A 25050-nucleotide genomic window follows, 5' to 3' on the forward strand; every position below is an offset into this window, starting at 1 on the left:
ATATACAATGACACTGATCACGTGCAGATTTAGATGAGTTTGGAACGTATCTGCCCGATTAAACGTGCTAATAAATTATTTGAAGCGACGTGTAGATACAGAAACGGTCGCGTGCTTCGAGGAAGTGATATCGGCTTGATTTCCTGCAATTCGAATCCTATTCGAACGAGGTGGTGAGTGCGGTTTATTGCCATTTCGTTGCCCAGCTCATTCCCAGCGGAAAATAATTCGAATAGCTCGACCGCGAGGCGGCGAGGGTGCGGTGTACGTAAGTTTATTCAACCGACTGCTACTCCCACACACGCTTACGGTCTTGCACCGAACTGCATCGAGTACAGACGCGAATGGCGGTGCAGCAGATGCATTCGCCGAAGAGAGACGCGGCGCAACCATCGAGCAAGCGAAACCCAGCGTTGGACAATGCCGTCAGTGTAATGCTATCTTGATGCTACGAAATCAGGCGCAGAGAGGGTCCAGATGATGAATCCCATTCACCGGCGAGATGTTCACTTTGTATTTATCACGGGGGTCCGGCTCGCTTGTCTCGCTCGGCGTCATGTCGCGGTTACATTAATTACCCTCAACCCGCGATTGTCGAGGGTAACGAGGATACGGGACACCGGGTTTCCCGGCTCCAGGGTGTCGAACGGACCACCGCTTTGGTGGCCGAGGACTGCCATTGATAGGAATAACTCTGTTCGCCACATTTGAATAAGGGATGGAACGCCCGCCGCCGCTCCTACACCCTACCTCCAACGGCCCTTGGGTAAACACAATTTGGCAAGGTCCTTTAAAAATACCGACTGGATACCGGGGCGTGAAATACTCTCAGAGTCCTTCTCTCTGTTTGCGCCCTCCTTTTCTTTCCCCGTTTCGTTCCACAGGTTGTCTTGACGAATTTCGCCACGACTCAATCTTTGCACTTTACTTTTCGAACAATTGTTTTTAGCTGAGTTAAACGCGGCTTTAGCTGCCATATGACGATTGCAACGCGTCGTAAAGGATCACGGATAGAGACTTTTATCTCGTGATAGCTACAATAGTCGATAGCGAAATTAGGAAGAAAAATCTTCGCTTCAATTATACAAATATATATAATATGTATATGCGTGACCAGAATGAACGACGACGATAAATGCTGCGTTTTTTTTTTTTTGGTGCATTGAAAAAATAACTCTCAACTTTTTCAGACCGTCAATGATGATTATCGTAGGATATTTTCCTGTAATTTCAATAATATTCTAACCGTTGTTGTGACGATATTAACTTTACAACAATTTTACAGCAACTTTAACAAATGCGATTTTTTTCCACGTGCAATGAATCGCGAGCCGCTTTTAATCTCTCGTCGCGAAAGATGCTTAAAGAGTGGAAAAAATCTCTCTCTAGAAAATAATTGAGACGCTTATTCGACGTTCAGATCGCAGAGTCGTTCCGAGGCTGCACCGTTGCAACGAGTCCATAGTAGGTATAGGAGGATGCAGAGCTGGGGAGAACGAGACGATACCCTGGGAAATATGGTGGTTAAGAGAGGGATGGAAGATCTGTATGCTGGTACGCAAAGAACGACAGGCATGTGCTCAGACCGCGGCTTTGCAAACAAGGGAAATGCTCGGGTCAAGTGTTTTGACTCCGATGAAATTCCGTCCTAGAGATTCCGGTCCACTCGCGTTGTTAATCCGATTCCGTTCTCCTTTACTTTATTTCCTCCCTTTCTTCCCTTCTTGTTTTTTTCCACTCTTTTCGTCTTCCTCTCTCCTTCTATCTTTCTCTTTACTTTCTTCCTCTTCCCTTTCGTCTGCTCACGCTGTACGAGCCTCGCTACGCGTCATGCATTTTACGCGATACGTGTTTATGATACGCACGCGAAATGGAAACGATACTGTCTTATTACGGCTCTTTACACGCCGCGTGTTTCGTAACCATTCCAGCTCGTTTTTCAATCAGACTTCGCGAGCCGCCTCATACATCACAATTTCGTACCATAAGGTGCAAGTACAATCAGGAAATATCCACAGCTCTCTATGCCTTTTGTCAGGTTCATTGGAATCAGACCAACTTTTCGACTCGTTGAAACACGCATGTTTTACAATTTCTATAACCTGACTTGAGTTATAGAGATTTCTTTAACGATCGGATGATAAAATGAATTTTGGAAAGCATCTCATATCGTTGATTTATTTTCGTGATTGTGATTGATTAACACATTTTACAAAAAATAATTATAACTTGACTGAATCATCTGTCCACTTCATTTATTTATAGAATCAAGCTGATTTTGGTATATCTTCAACCTTTTCAGTAACTGCATTTTTTTGACATTATTATACGATAACAAAGAGGACAATGTAGGATGTAGTTTCCATGCACTTAATTTTCATAATGGGATACGGCTGGATCGAATTCTTGGCTTCAGTATTTGTCAACGATCAATTTCTCGGAGCTTCCTATACTCGAAGCCCATTCTTGAGCTTTGTCGTAAGAACGTTGCGGGTACACAAGGCGGTTTTAAGGAAATGGCAATAATTTATCACACATATATCATCGGACTCTTTTATACCGACCGGCAGAGGAAATCTTTTTCCATAAATGAAGCGTGTGCATCTTTTATGGCCAAAGCGTCAGGCTGAGTGAGCAAAATATATTACGTTTGGTCAATTCTACATAGCTGTGTCTGTACGGAATGGAGAATAATGCTTCAGACCGCATCGGAGAAGACGGAGAGAGTTATATTTAAAACTTGAACTTACACGCGATGTGAAATTTCTCCATTTGCTTGTAACACCGACTTTTATTACTGGTAATAAGTCTGCGTGTGATCGGGCTGGTGAATACTCATTGGTGAATAATGTTGGCATTCTTTGAAGTCAAAGAATTCTTCCCATTCCATTCTCCTTATTGATTTATTCATTCGTCTATTTATTTTCCTTGTCGATTCCTTTTTCGTTTTCGTTTTCTCTCAACGCCTCCCGAAATCGGTAGATACGACTTTGAGCCACATACCGGGTCGTTTCACGAGACAGCATTAAGCGCGTTGGCACAGGGTGTCACGAATCAGGATCACGATAACTTTTTCCCTCAGCGTATCATGTATATTTGAACTGTAGCCAGCCCGCAGGTTATTCCCCTGATTAAATTGGTATGGAAAATAAGCGTTCCGCAAAAGTTTATGTTTTTATCTTGGTATTTAGTCTTCATCCCGCCTCCGCACAATGGGTGCAGCTGTGTATGACGTAAGGTATATAACGCACGGCTCACAAAGAGCAAAAGAGCAGAGGTAAACCTGGTCTACGTATCCTTCCTTCGCGTACTTTCAACTTGCTCAGAACGGAATCCCTCTAACCAAGTGGGTACCTTTGTATAATCTGAATGAGTTGTTTGAAATTCCGGAGGAGCCTCTTCCTTCCTGCCATGCCGGCCGTCCGGCTAAATGAACTTTCCCCTTTTTATTGACACAACGTTAATCTTTCACTCTTCCATCCCATCGTGCGCACATACGTACACCCACAAACACACGCGCGCAATCTGAAGCCGAATCACAGCCGCGTTTACACACCGAAATCGTAATTCGACCCTTCCGCGCGAAGATGTGAATGACGTTCTCTGATCATTTCATTCGCGTTAATCTAATCCAGTCGCGATCCAACCAGACTCCATCAATCGCCTGCACTTCTGCAGAGACTGCAATAAGTATCTTACAAAGTTGCTGTCTCGGCGCCAAGAAAACTCAAGGAACCGAGTGTTCGCGCCAAACATATTCGCCGCACCCTTTCAAAATTCACGCGACCGTCGTGTAAACAGGTATTTGCTTATGCCGGGTGTTTGCAGTTGAGGTGAGACGCAACCTGGCAAATATAACCCTTCGGTATGTCACACGCCCACATTCAGTGGTTCCCCGCAATCGGCGGTGAACCTTGAAGGTGTGGGAGAGAGCGAGGAAAGTGTGACCGATGCTAATAGAACCTTTCACCCAATGGTCCATAATTACGACGTTTGTACGTCCGACTGTCGAATTTCGCGTTGTTCGATGGCTGCGCGAGACGAAAATCAAAGCCGATTTCGTGATGTACGGTTTTGCATCGTCGGCTGAAGATCGGCGGTATTTCATTGCTGGTCGCGATCTGAACTAAACTCGGTTCAAATCGTCGTATTTACTGATACCAAGAATGTGCTACAAGAATTTGTTTAACGCCACTACGGCGAATAATGATTATTATTACTATTTTTGTTTTTGCGTAAAAAATGCTTAGGCATTTTAGACCTGAATTACGGCACGCGTTACATCGTTAATATTTGGTTATTTGAGGGGTATAATTTGTTGTGATTCAAAAATCGACATTACACGAGAGCGTTGAATTCCTATCTATCACTGAGAGAAAAGAAAAGTTGTTGAATCAACTAAATGTGCGGTCACGAGTGGCGAAATGAATATTATTTGTTTGTGTTAATTGAAGATCTGTTGCTCTAACAAAATTTCCAACTGATTTGAAGTTAGACCTACAAATCTTGAAGTGACATAAATGTATATTCATTTCGTCGCCCACGGCAGCACATTTAGTTGATTCCATGAATTTTCTCTTTCAGTGTAAGACTCCATTCGTTGACGGATTTCAAAGCCGTGATTGAAGCATCGATAATAATACTTGAAGTACTCGTCATTTGATTGGATTCGTATATGTACAGATTCGAATAGTTTATGTACGTGACATTAATTATAAGAGGCTGTACGTTAATTTGAAATGAACGGAGAAAATGAAGTCTTTGATGTAAAGAAATTTCGTGAAGGTTTTTTTTCATTCCACGTTTTAGCAATTTGGGAAACTCTATAAAATTTCATAATTCGTTTTCTTCTTTTCATGGTAAAATACATTTATGCATGATACGTATCAAAAGCAGTGAAATTCAATTGCATATAACTTTTAATCTTTACAAATATGACGAAAAAATGAACAAAGTATTTGAAACTGCTCACATTATTCCATTCGGAAATGAAGAAATTTAGTCGTGAAAGAAAATTTATTTAATTGTATTTCGATTTTGTATTTTTAACTAAAACATGTGATTTTTCTCAAAACTTTCCTAAACCGGTGGATCTCGAAATCTTTTTCCACTTTAATTAGCCGCCGTTCCGAAAGGGTTATGCTATGCACACGTTATATGAATTAAAGGTAAGATAATTTTATATATAACAATAATTCGCCGATTATTCTGCATAAAATTTGGATACATAAGGTTAAAACTTCAGTTCATATAAACACATTTCGTTCACATGTTAATTAGGTCAAAGAGAGCGATACTTACGTCAACGTTGATGCCGTTGATGGAGAAGGTCTTTGTCGCCGGTGAGTCCTTGGGTGCAAATCGGTAAAACTCGTGGTTACCCCGGTACCACTTGACCGAGTATAGCGGTCTGTCCTGCAGGTCGTAGCGACATCGTAAAATCGCTTCTTGACCTCTCTGAACAGCCTCGGGGAAAATTTCCAGACTGACGTCCCGCAAGCATCTCACACCTTGAAAAATAAAAGGGGTAGAAAGGATTAGGGAGGGTTGCAGCAGCTGCCGCCTCCGCGATTAGAGACGATGATCTGGTCATTAGTCTAGTTTTATTTAGCATACTAGAGCCGCGTGCAGCGCAGGACGCTCGCCATCGTCAGCGGTAAACAGCAATATGAGGGAATCGTAATTCCCGGGAAGATTATCGGGGAAATCGATGCTCGAGCTGGTCGCGTCGATAATTCTGCAACGACGGCTTTCCACCCTCGAGATACGTTATAACGTATTCCACACGCCAGCCGGTTAGCATTGGAGAAAATTTGATTTCCAAAGTAATACACACTGTATATATCCGTATATGGGACGCCTTTGCGCGAAGGCGAGGGGTAAGTTTAGAACAAATGAATTTGCATTCGCATTTCGCTTTACAGCCTCGCCGCTATGATATGAATGGGAAAAAGCTCTTTCGGACGGTTACTTTTCCCGATATTTTTATTCCCGTCATGAACTCATACAAAAGAATTTCTGGCTTTATTGCGTTAAGTTTACCCTGCTCGAGAGAACTTAAAATTTTCCCTCTACCCCACCCTCGTCTCCAGTCTCCGCCTCTTCGTCGACGGGAAAAATAAAATAAAATAATTATCTTCCCCTAAATCAGTTTACGTCACGGGTAAGTAAGTATATGCTAGCAGTATAACGCTGCGACGAAGCCCTGCGGTCTCCCATAATAAACCATAACCAATAACCCACCAGACCGCGCCTTGTTTGCTTGCCCTGCGCTTTAAAAGTTCTACCTAATCTACCCTGTTGCTCAGCTGTGAACAGCCCGGGTACTTAATAACGGTGAAAACTTGTTTTCTTCTTCTTTTCAAACCTTGAATCCCTCGCTTATTACTTATTACATGGTGGTGTCGTTGCTGCGGAGAGATGGCTTCGAACTTTGCGCCTTCTAAATACCTTATAGGTATAGCTATGAGTGATATTTATGTACCTTCGCATGTCACCCTTTACGTACTAGTATTTTGGGATACAAGATCCGTTTACGTTACGCTAACAACAAGTTACGTCTAGGATTTTAATACGATAAAAAGATTTTGACAGGGAATTATCTTATTATCAGCTACACCGCCGCGTCTCGCTGGGATTGTCCTCGTTCGTTTTGTTCCTACTTGACAGGGCTTAATTTAGGATAAACCCGTGTCTCATTGAGTGGTTCTTGACGCGAAGCCCCCTCTCCGCGATAAAAATGAGTCCTCGTTAATCCAGTTATATAAAGCTTTACTACAGACTAGGAATAAAACCTAATTGGACAATTTTCGTTTATTCGAAGAGACTCGAGCTGCAGGAAAGTAGGATTTGCTATTCGCGTAGAATGTTCGTGGAGTTTCGTAGTATAATTGGACGTTACTCTGATCATTTTTTCGGATATGATATCCACGTTATACACACACGTTTTTACGACGGGTCATTTGAAAACACCGACGTCGGTCTTATTCTCACGTCCGATTTCGCTGAGACGCGTCTCAACGCCGCTGATATCACACGTACATATACCTACATAGATACATGTTGGCGAATCTATGAGCCAATTCGTGCCAAGGCAATGTCGTCTAAGGCGGGCGTCCAATCGCCAGGAGGATCGATAATTTCGCCGGTTTGCAAGTAAGAAAGTAATAACTTAAGTCTGAATTAGAAATTAGACCGGGTGCGCTACGCTCGGTTGGATACTTTGAATCGCGCCGAGCGCCAACAGTAAAGCGATTTAGACTTTCTCCAAGTTATATCGTAGTCGGCGAGAGCGGATCGAGCTTATCTCGCGAGAACTTCTTTTTCTATGCGTGATTGAGAAAATCTGCGATGCAAACGAGAACTGCACGGCATGTGAAAATCGGTTATGCCATTTTTTATACTCTGGCAATTCAATTCGAGATCGGCCTATACGCGGTATGTAACGCCGTCGTATTTTCACCCCCCTTCACTTTTCTCCGCCCCTCCCCAGGCGCGGGGATGATAGGCGTCTTGGATTGTAAAAATTCTTCGTTTTTTCAAGAGCGTTCCAACTCGAGCATCGCAATTTTCCATACATACAACTCCGTTGGAAAAAAAATTCAATTTTAAAAAATGTTACATGTTCATATTTCATTCTTGGTAATTTTTTTTCGAATCTCTATATCTCGAATCTGTCAGTCAAAATTAGACTCAACGCATAGAATTGACATCGATAAACGTCACAAAAAACGGTACAATTTTATTTCAATAATTTATAGAAACATTATAGGTAAGTATTTGAACAAAAGCATCCAACACGGGATACAAACTGATCATTTTGTTCGACTGCAAAAGGTGATTTAATTCATTTTTAAATGAAATCGCCGGAATTTCTCGTCTCCGTAGGGTCGAAGGAAAAAATTTTCATCCGCAGCGCGAGGAGCTAGGCTAAATTTGTATCGCAATTTCCCGCTCAGTTATCTCCCGCGCTCTGATCGGCGATATATTTCAGGCACTTTCACCCCGGCTGCGCTATCTTTCTCTGGAATACCAGAGGAATTCTCTACTCTAACCCTTCTCGTTCTTTTCCTCGGTTCGTTCGCCCGCTCGAACGCGAGACGCTCTGACCATTCGAGTCACCTGAGTCGAATGCCAAATAACAAATCGATATTCCGATCGCGTCCCGGGATATCACGTTCACAATGTCGCCATTTTTATTGATATGTATACAGATAGACCCTGGGAAACCCGAGGCGTAGATTATTTCCCCCCTTGCCGGGTGGTTAAGCATTTCTTCGGAGAGTCGAGCGACGTCTTGTTGTTGTTGTGCCTTTTACCCCGACCGTCGTAAAAGAGCTTTTCCCCGAGATTTCGCTAACTACTATAACTATGAGGGGGCCGGGAACACCCGGGTCGCGGTTGCGAGTAAAATTAAAACTTTTCCCCGGGGACCTCTTCATTTTTCTAAGACATTAACCGGCAAGTACCTCGTAGGTCCCGAAACCAACCGGGGACCCACTAATCCGTGAATTAAACCCGAGAAATCGATATACTCTGTAATATAATGTATATATTCCTGACAAACTAGTTCAAAAGAAATGTCATAACGTGAAACGATCGCTTGGCCCATAAATCTTGGATAAATTGAATGAAAAACAAAAGCAAATAATATTATTTATTCTTGAAATCATCCTGCATACAAGACTTCACGGGTGGGTTGGAGGTTGAAAAAACATGTTGAACGATTGTGAAATACAAGAGTCAGAGAATCGAATTTTCAAAATCTCAGTTCAAAATACAGGAAAGTCATAATGTACAAAGGTCTCGGTACGTGGAAAGCCATAAGAATAAGAAAATAGTACAATCCTAACAATTTAATATTTTAGTTGTCTACTTTTTAACCCCTTGACTGGCAAGGACGTTTATAGACGTCCAAAAAAGACGTGCCGCTTCTGGCGAGGACGTCTATAGACCCTTTAGATGCTTATAGACACTTAAAATAATATTTCGACACTGATGACTTAATTTATCTTAAAATTAAGGTGATGGCTCAAAAATTTAATGTGAATGAATTGAAAAGCTTGCGCACGATCAGAAAGCTGCAGTTGCCAGAGTGAAAATTCGCCAAAATTCCCAATCGAGCGGACATACTTCAGAATAACGAGAATGATGAGAGAAATAAAGTAGCGTGGTTGTGTATCCGCGGAAAGACGAACAGGAATAAATTCGCTTGATGGGCACATCCGAGTGCAATATCCCTTAGCATATAGACGTTGTATAGGTATAAATAATACAGCACGTACACAGCACCGCCTGACAAGTTTCCCGGTTATTCTTGAACGCGAGACAAATGAACAGGGTCTGGGTCGAAGTTAGATTTGGACGCTGCATCATCTGGCAAACAGATTTCATTTTGTCTGTACGAGGACGCGCGAATACCCATACATACGATAATAGCCGGTGAATTTTTTTCTCTCAGTAAAAACTTGATACACATATATGTATACTGTGACGTATATGTATACCTGTAGAAGAACGATGGCGTTGAATTTGGTCCGCATGGGAGGATTCGAGGACCGCGGCTGGTCAGTGGATTCGGCATAAGTACGGTTTCAACAACAGCGCGTAATTGTAATGGTGGGTCGCGTAAATAATGCGTTTCGTGCGGAGATAAAACGAGTAACTGAAATTGCGATGTTTTACAGCCGGATTAGTGGTCCTACACAACCGACAGCAATTCGGCGGGTGCAATATGTCCCCTTTGTTTGACGCATGTCTGCCCGCCCCGCCATGCGCCAAACCATACGGCTTATAATGCCTGTACACGTAGAACTTATCGTTAGGTGCGCAACACTTGCGCGAGTCGTACGTTGTACGTGCAACATGCATATTCGGCGGAAAACAATAAAATTGGACGATCGAGAAATGAATAACAATATACATGAGGAGCCTGCCGTGTACAGCGTAATACTTGGATCATGAGAGAAGCGCAGATGCCACCGAAGGTAACAAAAGGAATAGGATTACGTACTTTTACCATCATTCGAAAAGTGTCCTTTACTATTTTCCGCTCTCTCGTATATGCGAGGACGAAGGAAACGTTGGTGAAAAAGAATGGAATAAAACGATGGACAAGGAAGCGGAGAAGAGAAGAAATTGAAGAAAAAAAGTTGAAAGCAAAAAAATGAAACTCGAAGGTAAAGTACGTAACCAAATGTATAAGAATGAAGCGCGACGCAGAATTTCCGCTGTTCGATTCTTCAAGCATAAAACACGTCCTTCAAATTCTCCTAAGCTTTCGCTTCTGAAAAGCATCCAGACTTCGCCGCTTTCATTAACTTAATTCACGGTACAATTACGTAACTCGTAAATTATTCCTAACTTATCCTTTGAGTGGGCAAAACATGACTGCTTTATAATTTCGCCGTAATTATAGCTGTGCCCGATTTTTGCTCGTCTATTCCGTTCGTTTCAATGAGCATAAACTAAAGTTGGATGATCTGCACGCTACGTCTATGCATCATATAATGTACAATAGGGGTTTTAAAACAGTCACGCGATATGCACGTACGTGCATATAACGTGAGGTGAGACGTACGGTGCATACGATCGAATTATTGAAAAATGTCAATCCAATTCGGAAAGTATCCGCTTTTTGTTCCAGCTCTGCTGTACGCACACACACGGATACATCCGATGGGGAAATTCATTTCGGTTTAGCGTAGTTGAATTTATATATCCGTTGGACAGGCAAAGTCATCTGCTTCCACGAGGAAAGAAAGAGAGAGAATTGAACGCGTACATACATATAGCTGCAGAATTTCGTCTATTTCGTTAATATTTATCCACTTTGAAAATTTATCGCAATTACTTTCTTGCTGCAGAGTTATTTCACGCTACGTATACTCATTCCGTTTTCATACCAAATACAAATTCAATTACAAGCAATCTACGTTTCGGTTTTGTATTGTTTTTTTTTCCAATGCAAAAAAAAAAGACCGAACGCGGTTCAAAGGCAAAGGTAAAACGTTGGTCGCGGGTACACGGACTCAGGGGTTTATTAGTAACTCCATACCACAATTTTATTTCACCATTAATCATAGAGGAGTAATTTTTGTAACGTCACCAAAGAAGAAACAGCCAGTCGAGCCCAGGTGACATCTCTTTGGATTCCCTGACTTCATTTTACGAAAGCAGTACAACAGGCACAGGGACTCACAGGGTAATGCATCTGCGGTGCAATTCTCCCCTCCGAAGGGTCTCGACATTTAAACGAGGAAAGCGGAAGCCTTGCTAGTAAATGAAGTATGTACACGCGTACCTGTCGTATAGTATATGCGGTTCGTTCATTAGAATTCGGGGGGACTGAGGCAAGAGCGCAGCGGCGGAGTCAAGCTGCATTTGACAAGCACGGCGTAATAATGGATTTCTGCATACAATTTCTCGCGTATAATTAACAAGCGTTGCAGGAAGAGGGGGGAGGGGGGGGGGGGAAGGGGGAGCCTCGAGAACTAGCTTGGAAGTAACCGCGTTGACCGCGGAACCGGAAAGCCAATTGGATGAAATTCGGCGGCGCAGAGACGTGAAACGCCTTTGAATATCCCTGCGAGTTTGTATAAGTTTCTCTGAGAGATAGATCCTGCAGGATGCTGCAGCAAGTCCGGATCTCGTTGATCGTAGCAGTCCTTCTCAGGTCGTGATTTTCCGAGGTTTAGCGTTACAGCGAAGAAGAACAACGTACGGTTGCATGGCTAATGTCATCTAACCTTTCACGCATGGGAAAAGCAGCGAAATCTCTCTAAGCCTCGTCGCCGTTTTCCCCGTTACGTATACCTACATTATACAGTGAAACAAAAATTGGCCCACGGACATATGGGTCGAGATAAAAAATGTACGTACGTGGCAAAAACATATCAATAAATTATCGCGTTTCGTTATATACGCGAGTGGAGCATTTAAAAACAGTTTATCAGCGATAGCATGCGCAAAACTTTGCCAAGCGATGACCTACGACCCCTGATAAATGATTTAGTAATTTCAAGCAAAGCCATTGAGGCTTTTTGCCGAACGGTGAGCACATGCGTGCGGCCATTAGAAGCAACGGTACGCGCCTATAGATACGTGACTCGTTTTTTTCATTAGTGCGGTCTATTAATTAAGGGGGGAGGAGGGAGGTTTCAAGCATGTTCAAGCCGTATATATCTAGGCGGGCTACGTGTGCTGAAGCCGGACCAAATACCACTCAAAATTCTGCGACTACCCCCCGGTGCACACGGGGGTCATAGGCACAGAGCTTAGGGTGTGTAGTTTCAACTTTCTCCGAAGCGAAATAATGATTTCAACATTTTTTGTCCCGAGTTGGGGCGGTCAGAAGTTTGCCGGCGATATTCGCCGGGGAGTAATTAGCGAGGGATCTAATAAAACCTAACACCTAAGTGCGGTAACCCGGTTTTGCCCCTCGCGATATAGAATAACGCCGCAGCGCAGCGGCCGGTGTTGGTCTGCACGTATCTTTGGTGGATGCGGATTTATGTGTCTGGTCCGAAGCAGCAAGACCGTAAGGCGATTAATGTAATAGGCTGCAGAATACTCGGATGAACGATCCCCCGCGAATTACTCGTTATTGTTATCGTTAATTCCGATAGTATATCATCCGCCTTCGGAAGTTGGACGTCGTTCAAGAAGAAATTTCCATCGTCTCGCGGGAAAGCAGCTTCTTGGAGACAATTTGCCAACTGGTTTATGGATTCGATCGATTCGTTTCCGAATACAACTCATTCCTGGTTGAAGTTTTTCTTTTTTCTTTTTTTCTTTTCTTTCTTTCAATCTTTTCGTTTTCATCTCTCGGAAACATCAACATTTGCTGGTATTTCATTGCCACGTGGAGAAAAACGTGTATGTATATACCAGCCTTTTATTTCCGCAATTATAATGTTGGAGCTTTGAACGCTGCATTGATCTGATCAAGTGGAGCTTAGAGTCGACTTCGTTATACCGTAGAAAGAGGTTTAATTGAGGGTCCGACGTGCAGTTTCACAATGAAAAGACGATTAACGAATCGCAACCGAAGTGAGAGACGAAGTTAGCTGGCGCGTTGAATATCTATATCAAAACAAATGTTTCGAACGAGATGAGTTAATACCGTTGTACATAAAGGATGAAAGCGTGCACGAGGAGCACTGCGAGCCATAAATCGCGGCACGTTAGAGGGGTAGGTGCCTATTTAAGGTGCGAGTGGAGGGTATTTCGGTCGGGTGGAACGACAACAATTTAAATTAAGAAGAAAGGAATGCGAGGCCCCGAGACAAGGAGATGATCATCTCGGTGAGATTCCTCGGAGGTTGCGCTCCGACTTTCGACAGTCGTTGCAACTCGCGCGCAGCGCTTAGCCGTTATTATATTTACGTAATCTTCTCAATGCAAATAGCCGTACGTCACCAGAGGCGTTTCCGGAGCTACGACCGACCCTTGGGCAGACGGTTCCCAAAAGTTCCTTGCACCGCAGAGCCCGGCATTATCACTGTATACCTACTATATGCCGAAGTTTACATATCCCACAATAGGCCACCCCGGGCTATTTATAACCCGCCACCATATGCTCGCATACGGAGCCTATGTTTGACCCTTTGAAGATACAAACCTCAGACTTGTCAAACAAACACTTTAGCTCCTTCTTAGCGTCGCGTCGGTTCGGGGGTGCGCGGCGTTTTGTCCCAGGGTCGTAGTCTGCAGGGCGGAAAAGGAGGCGGCCAGGGTTTATGTACGAAGAGTTCGTACGGTTATGGTGGGAAGGAAGGATGAGTGGTTCGTGACGCGCGCCCGCCCGCAGGTTTGCTCGAACGGTTGATCCCCGGGACTAGCTAAGCTAACCTCAACGGGTTTCTACTGGGGAAGTAATTGCTCAGCCCTCGAATTAACCTTATCTTTCACCCAAATTAATATTTGCGAAAATCTACAATAAAAACCCCCGTTCCCTCCACTTCGGACGAAGTGTGGTCGCCCGAGGGATGTCGGAAGCGACGATATGAGGGGGCAGTAAAACTCGAGGTCGCCAGCTTATGCGGGGTGGAGGAGCAGCAGGATGAGGAGGAGGAAATTTCTTCCGACGTGCCGAGCAGACTTTACCAATTTATAGTCCAATTAACTCAGCTGCATGTAGCGCGGTAATAGTTTCACGATCAGTTGTCGACTTTTCAGGAGGTTTCTGTTTTCTTTTTTCTTCAGTTTTGCTTCCCATTCGAATCCCGAGGGATATAAATATACCTACTATAGGTACACGACGTTGAGTAATTATATTCAGACTTTGGAGCAACCCTGAAAGCAGTCGTCATTTTTCTGTACTTTTTCACTTCCCAATCCTCCACCTCCTCCCTATCTCTGTCCGTATTTTCTATTTTCTTCAACCGCCGCGTGAGAGACACACTTCGAGAAAGCGTTTCTCGAAATCTGCACACCTTGGTTGAGTGGAATTTTAAGTGCCTCGGCTGAGCGTTGAGCGTGAAAAAACAGCCACTCTTCGCCGGATATGATTTCAAATTTATTGAGAACCCGACAGGATATATCCGTGTATAGGACGTTGGTGTCTACCTGTGAGGATAAAGCGAAGCACGGACATGTGAATTCGAATAGAGGGGAAACGGCCGCGATATCGAGGCGCTTGTCTCGAAAAAAGCTCTATTCATCCGCGCGTATATATATTGACGGCGGTTACGATGATACTAACGTTGTAATTAAGATACAAAGGAGCTGAGAGAATTTTCATTGTTTATTCAATGAAATATCACGGTACGGAAGTGCTTCTTTCTCCGCGTCTTTTCGCTACTTTTCCAGTAAATCTTGTGAATCCCGAGACGACGGCGCATCTTCTTCTTTCTCGACTTCTTCATCTCGGTCAGCTTGTTTATCTACTCACAGCCGCTAAGTTGATCGTAAATTAATGTTCCGAATCTCGATCGTTCATAACAAACAAAAGCTAGCCGTGTTTCACCGTTCCACAGAGTATATTTCCTGATCGTCTTCAACTCAAACGAGCACTTAAGCAAATTATCCTTTCCCAGCGTCATCCGACTGTCTCCGTACTGTATAAAATGCACATTCACAATGTGCAGGATGTAACAGCTGAAATACTCGTAATTTGATACAACGATTCCTTTTCACTTTAGAATTAGAACAAGAAACGAACTTTCGCGGAGCTTCGTCTTCGCGTAAATCGTACATTAGACTGATGAGAACGGTGTAGGGTTTCTTAACAGAGTAGAAAGACTAAGTACGTGGCAGTGGCACTTGTGTCGAGGAGATAAATGGGGATAATTGTATGTACGATGATAAGTGAGTCTACGTGTGCGCGAGGTAGCGAGGTGTCGGCGCGCGAAATCCCCAAGTTGAGTACAGCACTGGCTAGATGTATTACAGATATACATGTATATATGCACAGGCAAGCGGTATACACATAGAGGTATACGTATACTGCGCGGTATGAATGAGCGATGAAGTAATCCCTTAGTCCTTCCTCTATCCTTTTAAAATCTGCATATCGTTCGGAGCAGCTATTGAAAAATGATCGTAGATCAGGTGTAAAGTGCTCTGTTCAAAGCGATGGAAAATTTTTTCACTCAATTTTCACCCTGCAGCCCAGCTGCAGATAAAACTATAAACCGGTTCGCTTTACATGTAATACATGCCTGCAAAGTGTGTGAAGGCTTTTTACCGGCGTGTACAGGAATGATCCTGTTCTCAATATTGTCATTTAGGCGAAGCCCTGCATGCCCGGAATTTCCATTAAATTAAGACGTCCTCTCTCCTCTCTCTGTTATATACCCTCATCCCTCTAAATTAAGGCTGACATTGTTGCGCTTTATTTCGGGCACTTTTCGACGCTTCTTGATCACCATCAGGTGGGCAGAAGCCGGTTAATATTTCTTTCGTTTTAATTACTGCAGTATAAGGCAGGAGCGCAAGGTGGCGGTAAAAGTAACAGGAAGCAGGAGAACGAGCGGCGGGTTTTCTGGCTAGCGCAGATCGGAGGGCGGGAATACCGACAACCACGCACACCAGCAGCGATCTTCGTGAGTGACTCTATACCCGCTCTTGTTTTTACGGATTCCCTTCAACCTCGGCCTCGGTTAGTATACCTATTTACAGTTCAGAAATTAGGTTTTCGTTGTACGTAATATGGGACCTGGAGTGGCCGCGACCTCGTGGTAGTCGTAAAGGGGGAAACGAGAAAAAGGGAATAACGGAAAGAGCTAAGAGAGAGATGAAAGAATAAAAAAAATCCTTGTACCTCTTCACGAGCCCCTCGCGTAAGTCGGTTACTTTTGATATTACAACCCGGACAAGCACTAATCGCATCAATTGAACGAACCGCGCGGATCCTGCAGTCGGACTCTGTGAAAGCGATGGCTTTTATCCTTGATATGAAATTATAGTCCGAGCCTTATTTAATATCCGCCGGTATGCCTGTGATAGTAATACACGTGGAATTTTTATCCCACAGACGCTGAAGTCGAAGGTTAAGGGGTGAGAAAGGACTCGATCCTACGGGGTGTTATCTGTTGTCCGGTAATCACATCGTGCCCCGTATATATCCTTTCAATCGCATCACCTAGCCAGATTGAATTTTCGTGAGTAGTGAGCGACACCGAAGCTACGTCGAACTTTGGTCTCCGAATGTAAACAGGAACTTATAATGTACAGTTTGAGTTAGTGGGCGAACATTGATGCTGAACATGTAAACTATTAGCAGCACCAGTGGTGCCTTATAGTTTCCAACTCCGTACGTACATACATATACGTGAAGGATTATGGCCATCTGCATCGAGTATGTGCCTATTATATACCTGCGAAGCCCGGGACTGAAACTATTAGTAATTGACTAATTATCTCCTCTATGGCGTTGGACCGTGTACCTAGTATGACCGTCCAGGCGCCGGATACTTCGCGAAATACGATTAAGGTGGGTAAAGTTTGTACAGAGAAACGTCCCGGCTGAAATCGTGAGGGTAATGCGATGTGCTTGCATCCTTGGAACAGTTTTTACGCAGCATCAGCTATTCTAGGCAAACACGATCGTCGATTTCTTACGATCAGAGAGTCTGCACACAGTTGCAATCGGAAGAAACTTCAATTTGAAGATAATGCCTAATTACCGCGATATCTGAACGTTTCTTGCAGTATGAGATACGGCATCACAGGTCCGATAATTAACGACCATATTGGCGGAAATAATTCGACGACGGCATCGCGTCGACTGTTTCAGGAGAGGAATTCTCAATGTTCTTCAAGAGCAAATTCACTCAGAGCGGCGGTACCGGCTTCTCACAAATTGGACAATGTTACGTCGTTATAAAATTACACGAACCCGTGAGCGCGAAAACGTCGGCTGCTCATGGCGTTCCGTCTTACTCGGCAATCGTTATGCGCGAATGATATATTTACAGGGCTGAACCACTTTGCCTAATTGTGAACTCAACACTACTCTTTGCAATTGATCCACCAAACGACGAACCGCCGGTAGATCATCTTTGTTGAAATAAGACTCTTGTATAAAACGTAAAGAAAAAAACCGGTCCATTTACATTTCTTCCTAATAATTATTATTCTTTGGTTTTCTCCGCTATTATCAAGCTATACTGAAACGCTGGATACGTACATTTAGTTAATTATAAAAAAAAACTCAGATTCAATAACAATAATACTACTACGTATCAGTTGATCGTTATATTTTCGATTACCTATTTTTTACTTTCACCTTAGCCGTTATCCTATAACTACATGTATAATATTTTGAGTTCGTTGGGTAGATTGTTAAAATGTATGATTGCCACAAAAGTACAGCTTTTCCTACCGATTTCTAAGTTGCGCTCAGGTAACGCTTTGGATTTCTCTCTCGTAATGCTATTACTTTCGGTATATGCCAGTCTCAGATCATTATGTATATTATTGTATATAAAGGATTGTCTAATGCTGATTATTATTATTATTTTTTTTCTTCATACATTACATTATCGTTTATGATGTTTACGACTTTGTATTGGTTTTTGCGAATCAAATTTATTGGATTTCCATACTCGATTTCCCTCCAGGCAATTATGCATAGGTGGCAATACTATGGATGAGCGCGTAATGCGCAGTGTGATAGGGTAATCTACAATATTCTTTAGCCTACCAAAGACACTCACCAGATATCTAACTTCGTTGAACGTATTTTGTACGTGAACCTTCCAATTTAAATTTTCATCAAAAGTTACACCCAGGTATTTTGCATCTTTTTCTCTCCCTATATACTCCATACAGACTCATTATCAATACGAATGTAGTATGAATATAGTATGAATAATTACGTCGTTGGAGTTTCAAATACATTCGGATATGAGAAAGCTTTCGTAGCACGTGGCAAATTGTTAGAAATATTTTTCCTCCCTCTGCAAGATGTACATTTAAATACAAAATGTGAAATAATATTCTGAATATACTTTTTGCAATGCGCACACGTTAAAAGGTCGTCCGTTAAATTTTTTATATCCTTGATATCTTTTATCCGTGACGGGTTAGGTTGGGTTGGGATTACATCAGTTACGATTTACGTATAATCCGAGCTACATCACTGAAGGCGAGAAGGGAAGACAAGCTTTATTACTATTCAAGAATACTAAAAACTTATCATTTTTCATTCCTCTTGAAAATACAATTCGCTCGTAATGAACTTCGATCGCGAATAGGGAAACCTGAACATGTAAATTTCATACGCATTTTTATTCGCCGTTATTAAGACGTTGAAACTTTTTAGAGTGTCGAGTTTTGCAAATATTTTTCCGTCAAAGTACGAGGCTCTTTCAGTTGTCGGTATACAAAGTTTGACGAAGAACCGAATCCCAGTTCGATATCCGATTATGTCACATAGTATACACTACAAGTTTCATGCAACTGTGAATAAAGAACTTCCTAGATACCCGTACTAGCTTTGCCGTTTGAATAAATCCAATGATCTCGGAGACCACGAAACTCGTTGCACTTTATATTCTCTCTCTCTCTCTCTCTCTCTCTCTGTCACACAGAGCACAGAGATAGAGAATAAGTAAATCGAATATTCAAACACGATGTATATGCGGCAAGGTGAGCGTGTTGAAAGTACCTACGTATTTTGAATACATAACATCAATTTCTGCAAATTTTCCAAATAAATCAGACTCCGTCCGTATTTTTGCTATATCAAACTGTATTTCTTGTTTTCTGTTTTTCTTCAGCCTTTTCCTATCGCCCGGTATAAAATTATGGAAATTCACGCTGTCTCAAGGTTTTTGGCTCCGAGTGTACCCCTGCGTTTATACGTATGTATAGTATACATATGTATGTACCTTCGAAGAGAGTTTCAAGCCTCGATTTTTCGCGGCAGACAGTAGCTTTGAATTAATAGATACACTTTTTCAACGCATCTGTCTACCCGGAATGGGAACGGGCAGAACGAATGTCTCTGGCATCCTGCGTCTGCTCTTTCGTGCTAAAATCCGGCCCCGGAATTCGGAAGCTCTTTTTATATCCTCGAGTCGCGAGGACAAATTGCTACGCGCCACGGAGTGCCGGGCGGCGAACCAGTCGATTTGACCATTGATCTCCGACTAACAGCCGGACTTATCACTGTTAACAGATGACGGGCTAGAGTGTACGTGACTTTTACCGTTCTACCCAGAACTTCCAAATATAAGTGTAAGTGTTAAGCTCCGAAGCGCCTCTCTTCTTTTTATTCCCCCGTGTTTACCATCCCGTAAGCTGGCCCAAATAACCGATTAACGGATACTCGGCTCTCCCTCAGATGTAAACTATCGCACCCACTTCCCGTCATTCTCTTTCATTATCTATTTTTGATACATGGACAAAGAGTTGCCAAGAATTTCACAGCGATCGAAATGTTTGAAAGATCGCAAGTATAACGATCGAACATGTCTTCTAGCTTTTGAAAAAATTTCTCATTTTATTTTATAAATTAGCATGAATTTTGAAGACATACAATTGCTCGTATATATCATGTGTAACCATCTGCAACGAAAATATTTTCCAAATAAAAATGTGTGAATTACAAAGTATAACACGAGTGGCGCAGGTAAAAAATTTTAGTTCCATTATACTAATAAGATTTTTAAAGAGCGACATCATGTTTAGTCATAACTCCGAGTAAATCGTAGCTCTGAACGCAGTGTAACGTATATCTAAATATGGTCATAACAGTTCTTGAGTTCGGTATAGTGCTTAATGGATTCCAACAATTTCCTGAATGGTCCCATCCTTTTCCGTAACCGTTCCAAGCATCGCCAGAGGGCCGTTACTTTTTGCCCAGATAAATCCTGACTAAACATGCCTCTGCGTCACCAATTTGTTAATCCTCTTTTGAACGGCTACCAACTCTCCGGTTGTTCGTTATACGTACAGGCAACGAAACGCTCTCGGTGCGGAGGATTTAATTCCTGTAATAAACCGGCTAGAGTCCTAGGCATACAAGCGTGGAAACTATTAACTCGCTGCCACAGTGACACAGTTTAATTAACGACACGATGATACAGAGGAATGATCGCGGAAACTGATGCAGTAAATTTTCCTGCGAAGCTTGCGAACCCAAGTAGGTGCACATGGGTGCAGAAGAAGCGCACGCAAATTGCATTCCCAGGCTAGCTGCTCAAGAGGACGTCGGTGGTAGCAGGTAATTTGTTTAAAGCAACAATTGACGCCATTTTGTATCCTTCGAAAATCAAATAGACTCCACGCTGGGTAGTGGATAGAATGCGGTCTAGGAATTCGGAGTAAATAACTTTCTCGGGGAACCGAAGGATCACGAAGGAGCCGGCGTGGATCTAGGGCTTCAAACTCGCATGTGAAGGACATGAAATTATTTATAGGGTACTCTCGTATTCACAGTGTTGGCCTCCCGCCCCCGGCTTCTCGGCTACGGGCCGTTCGCCACTCCCGGTTCATCTCGGAGCCACCCTAAAAGTGACGCCGCTGATAATATTATCCTGTTAATTCTCTTCCGAGTCAGTTTTGTTTCGTAGCCAAGTCTATGGTCCGCATAGCTAAACTGGGGACCAGATCTACGATTATCTCGAGAACAATACGTGGATACCCACAACCGGGAACCGATTTTCGACGACTTGCGAGTGCTGGCAGAGCTGCAAGCTACGTGCAACATGCATGGCGTGGATAAGCAGCTGGAGAGTTGCGAATAAGTTGGGCATGCACGCGTGTTATGCAGCCAGCTCGGAGTCCTCACCCCTGGGGTGTCCTTAGCCTTTTCGGTGTAACAAACGTCAGGCACGTGCTCGAGGGGTCCGAGTTGAACCCGCGGACGAGGAAAGAATATTCGCGCAAGAGAAAAGTACGCATTCTCAGCTACTTATAACGTACATCCATACATACATGCATGCATACATACGTCGTGTTTGTCGTCATTTGCCCCGCGCCTTTCCCATTTCCTCCAGAATTTCCTGCCTTGCCCCACGCCGAACCCCTGCAGCCCGCCCTAATAATAAAACAATGAAATATTGCCCAACCAGGTTGAAACCTACACGGGAAACCAGCCCCATCATCACGCCCCTGGATTTAAACAAGAGTCTCGGTACCGTGTATTTATGTGGGTGAATGTTGGCCTCGCACCATGGGGCCGTATCATGGGTTGTAAAAAGAGAGGAGAAAGATGAGAGAAAAAGTAAAAACACAGGGAGAGGAAAGAAAAATAAGAACTTTTTATCCGAATCGCTGGCGATCCCTCCGAAACTCTTTGTTTCGCTACAGCTTCACTTCGTATGTTTATATCTACCTTGGGTATACATATATGATATAAGGTATATGTATACGTATGATCGCCTCGCGGTACGCGGGTGAGAACGAACCTCGGCTATCTATCCTGGCGCCTTGATCGTCGTGTAATTAATTTTAACGAAGGTGCAGCCAGCCCCGACACTAATCAAATACTCATTCTGTGGTGCATTTCCAGTGATCGATCTTAAAACGCCCTCCTCCACCCACCCCGCCAAGGGGGAAAAGGCGATAATTATTGTGCTTGTCGGGCGGCCGAGTATCGCTCGACGTGCCAAATAATTAGAAACCTGTTAAGCCTCGACAAAAAGTGATCTCGTTTAAATTGGCCAAACGCGACTTGGCTGCAAACGATCGGGCCACGCCGCCCGAAATTCACCGGCGAACAATTAGTTGACAAGATTTTCTGACCATAACAAGCCGTCGCTCCCTCTCGCCTCTTTTTTTTATCCTCAATCGATCTTTCGCTTCGATTGTTTTTTTCCGTACTTTTAATTTTGTTCATCTGCTTTCGTATTTTTTTTTTTTTTTTTTTTTATTTGTTTTTCAAACTGTCAGCAGCGCTTGACGGACGCGTGAATGAAAACCCTTGCCAAACGCGATATATCCCCGAATGAAGGGGATAGGTATTATTGATGCGACTTGAACCTGACAAAGAAGAATAATGATCGGAATGGGGTATGAATCACAAATTGCAATATTTTTTATTCTCTCTGCAATCCGCACGACACGTGTGCACATATATTTTTTGATAAAATAGCATCGGTTTCGCCTCAGCGTAGTGCACACAGGGTCGAATTCATTTCCACTCGAAGTGGCGGGGATGGAGACGGTGAAAATTGCATTTGCCAACGCTTTTTCGTCCGAGTGAATTTATACACCCGAATCGTCCCGCCATTTAAACTACCGGTTTTTCTATGTTCATTTCCTTCTTATTGAATTCTTACTTTTTTCTGACTCTTTTTCACTCTCTCCCGCTTTCTCTTTATATTCTAGCCGAATGAATTGGGACCACTTAAAGTAAAAATATCAAAGCACATGGAGCACATCGGGTCGATACCAAACTTCATTGAAATCGCGTGCTAAGAGAGACGGGGAAGAGAAATCAATTACCCGGAGGAGTGTAGAAAAATGTTTAAGCTAAGCGTTCAAGCCTACTTTATTGTGGGCTTTGCCAAATTATAGGGTGGCTTCTGAGTTTGTGAGGTGCGTTGGGTTACGTTTGCCTCGAAAGCATTTGACTTGATGCCTTTCGATTAATCTTCGGATCCAGCTCCTCCCCCCTCCCCCAAACCCTGCAGTTCTGAAGTATATACACGCACATGTATACAAACCTTAGACCTCGGGAGAAGATAAAACTTCCACTAATGTAAATCGGTCTGTTACATAAATTCATATACCTGCATGTCCATAAAATACATATATATATATATATATATGTATATACATGTATTATACTTACATCTGGTTTTTCGCTGAGTAAAAATAATTAAGATAATAAATGCTTCGTTAGCGAGTTTCGTGATGAGAGAATAAAAATTACCCTCTTTGGGGGGCTACTTTATACCTACGGATATGATAGATGTATTTTCATCAGTACCGTTATACATAGAACTTCACGCCGATTAATTATGTGCGGCAGATACGAAAAATTTCGGTATAAAGTTCAGAACGATATTGCGAAAGGAGATGATCGTGCATATCTATGTCAATATAAATTATCGTTTACGTATATATCAATATACATGTATGTACATATCGTCTGTCAAAGGTCGGCGAGATTTATCTGCGTCGTACGTCACGTTCAAAGGGACGAAACGTGGCAGCAGCGGTATGAAAAAAAGCGAGCAAAAAATGTGTCGCGATTTTTCAAACACGGTACAGCGATCAGCGTGAAAGAAATTTTCGACTCTATCTTGTCAACGGCCCGCTGACAGAGTCTGCACACATGTCTTTACACGGAAACTACAAGCTACGTGGTCCCCGACGGCGAGAGACGACGAGAGCTTTTCACTCACGGTTGTAGCTTTTTTTTTCTATATACAACGTAACATTTTTACAACTGAATAGTTTTCCAGCATTTTATTAGCACTATTTGCTACAACCGTACGCTGTTGTTCAACTTTTCAGGTACACAAGATGAGCGGATCATAATTCACTTTACACTACGCTGATTCGGTTCTACGTTCATTAGGAGTCAGACCCGAATCTGGGGGATTGATGGTGCTTTTCCCTCACTTCTGCGGTCGCACTTTGGGATTATTGTCGTCGTCACGTGAGTCGGATGATCGAGGTGATAACTTACCTTGTGAAATAGCAAAAAGCAGAATAACGCCTAGCCACAGGTGGCGATCCATGATCTTGAAAGAAATTGTCGAGATTTCAGAGGCGGCTAATGACGGTTCGTCACGGGGAATTGCGGGCGATAAATCCCCCGCCTCCTCTCTCTCGCGAGTGCAGGCGATTAACTAGGCGAACTGTATATTTCCTTTCAAATTCAGTCAAGATTCACTACAGTGTTTTGGCGCTAATGTCAGAGCATCGTGACGACGATTTCACCTCACTTGCCGCTACAAGGTGCGCTGCAAACAGACAGCGTACGACGCGGTCTAATCGCACGCGTTTCGCACCACCGGAAATCAACTGTCTTTCCTTTCAACAACGGATTCACCCCTTCGATTTTCCCCGTTTTTTTCGTCACCCCGTTTCCGTAGATTTTCAAAACCCCCCGATAAAACAAAGTCAGCAACCCTCGTTTACGGGGGTGTAACGGGTTAATTTTCTCAGCCCGCGAAAACCGCACCGTTTAAAAAACACCTTTGTGAAAATAGAGAAAAATATGGAAATCCCTTCGATCACTCGACGAAACCCCGGGTCCGATCCGACCTGTCTCGCAAAAGCTCCGCCGCGACGGAGAGCCGGAGATTTTAAGTACCGTTGACAGGGTAATTGCACGTATATCTGCACCGGATTGCGACAGGCGAGACTGAGCGTCGCCGCGCGGTGGCTAGCCTCTTTGGATCGCGCGCATGCGCTTATCGCCTTCGCCTCGCGCGCACGCAACAACGGCCAGGCCCATGATCTTATTCTACACCTACCACCACCTACTACCACACACTCTCCGTCCTCTGCCTCGGCTGCCTCAACCTCAACCTCCACCCCCGCCCCCACCCCCACCCCCACCCCCACCACCACCCCGCCTGCCCACCTACTCGGAGGACCGAGAGGCTAGAGCACTGGATTCAATTTACTACCAAAACTTTT

General features: G+C 43.4%; 1 protein-coding gene across 1 annotated transcript in view; it reads right to left on the reverse strand.

Annotated features, from left to right (window-relative positions):
* LOC124407728 (myosin-13-like) overlaps positions 1-24784 on the reverse strand; it is a 76094-nt gene extending 51310 nt beyond the window's left edge. The window contains exons 1-2 of the mRNA XM_046884161.1: positions 24092-24784; positions 5302-5510 (exon numbers count right to left, since the gene is read on the reverse strand). Of these exons, the coding sequence (XP_046740117.1) occupies positions 5302-5510; positions 24092-24143 (261 nt within the window). The 5' untranslated portion in view covers positions 24144-24784. The remainder of the gene's footprint in view (positions 1-5301; positions 5511-24091) is intronic.
* Positions 24785-25050: the final 266 nt, after the last annotated feature.

The sequence above is a fragment of the Diprion similis genome, chromosome 6, assembly GCF_021155765.1.
Source record: "Diprion similis isolate iyDipSimi1 chromosome 6, iyDipSimi1.1, whole genome shotgun sequence".
Lineage (NCBI taxonomy): Eukaryota > Metazoa > Arthropoda > Insecta > Hymenoptera > Diprionidae > Diprion > Diprion similis.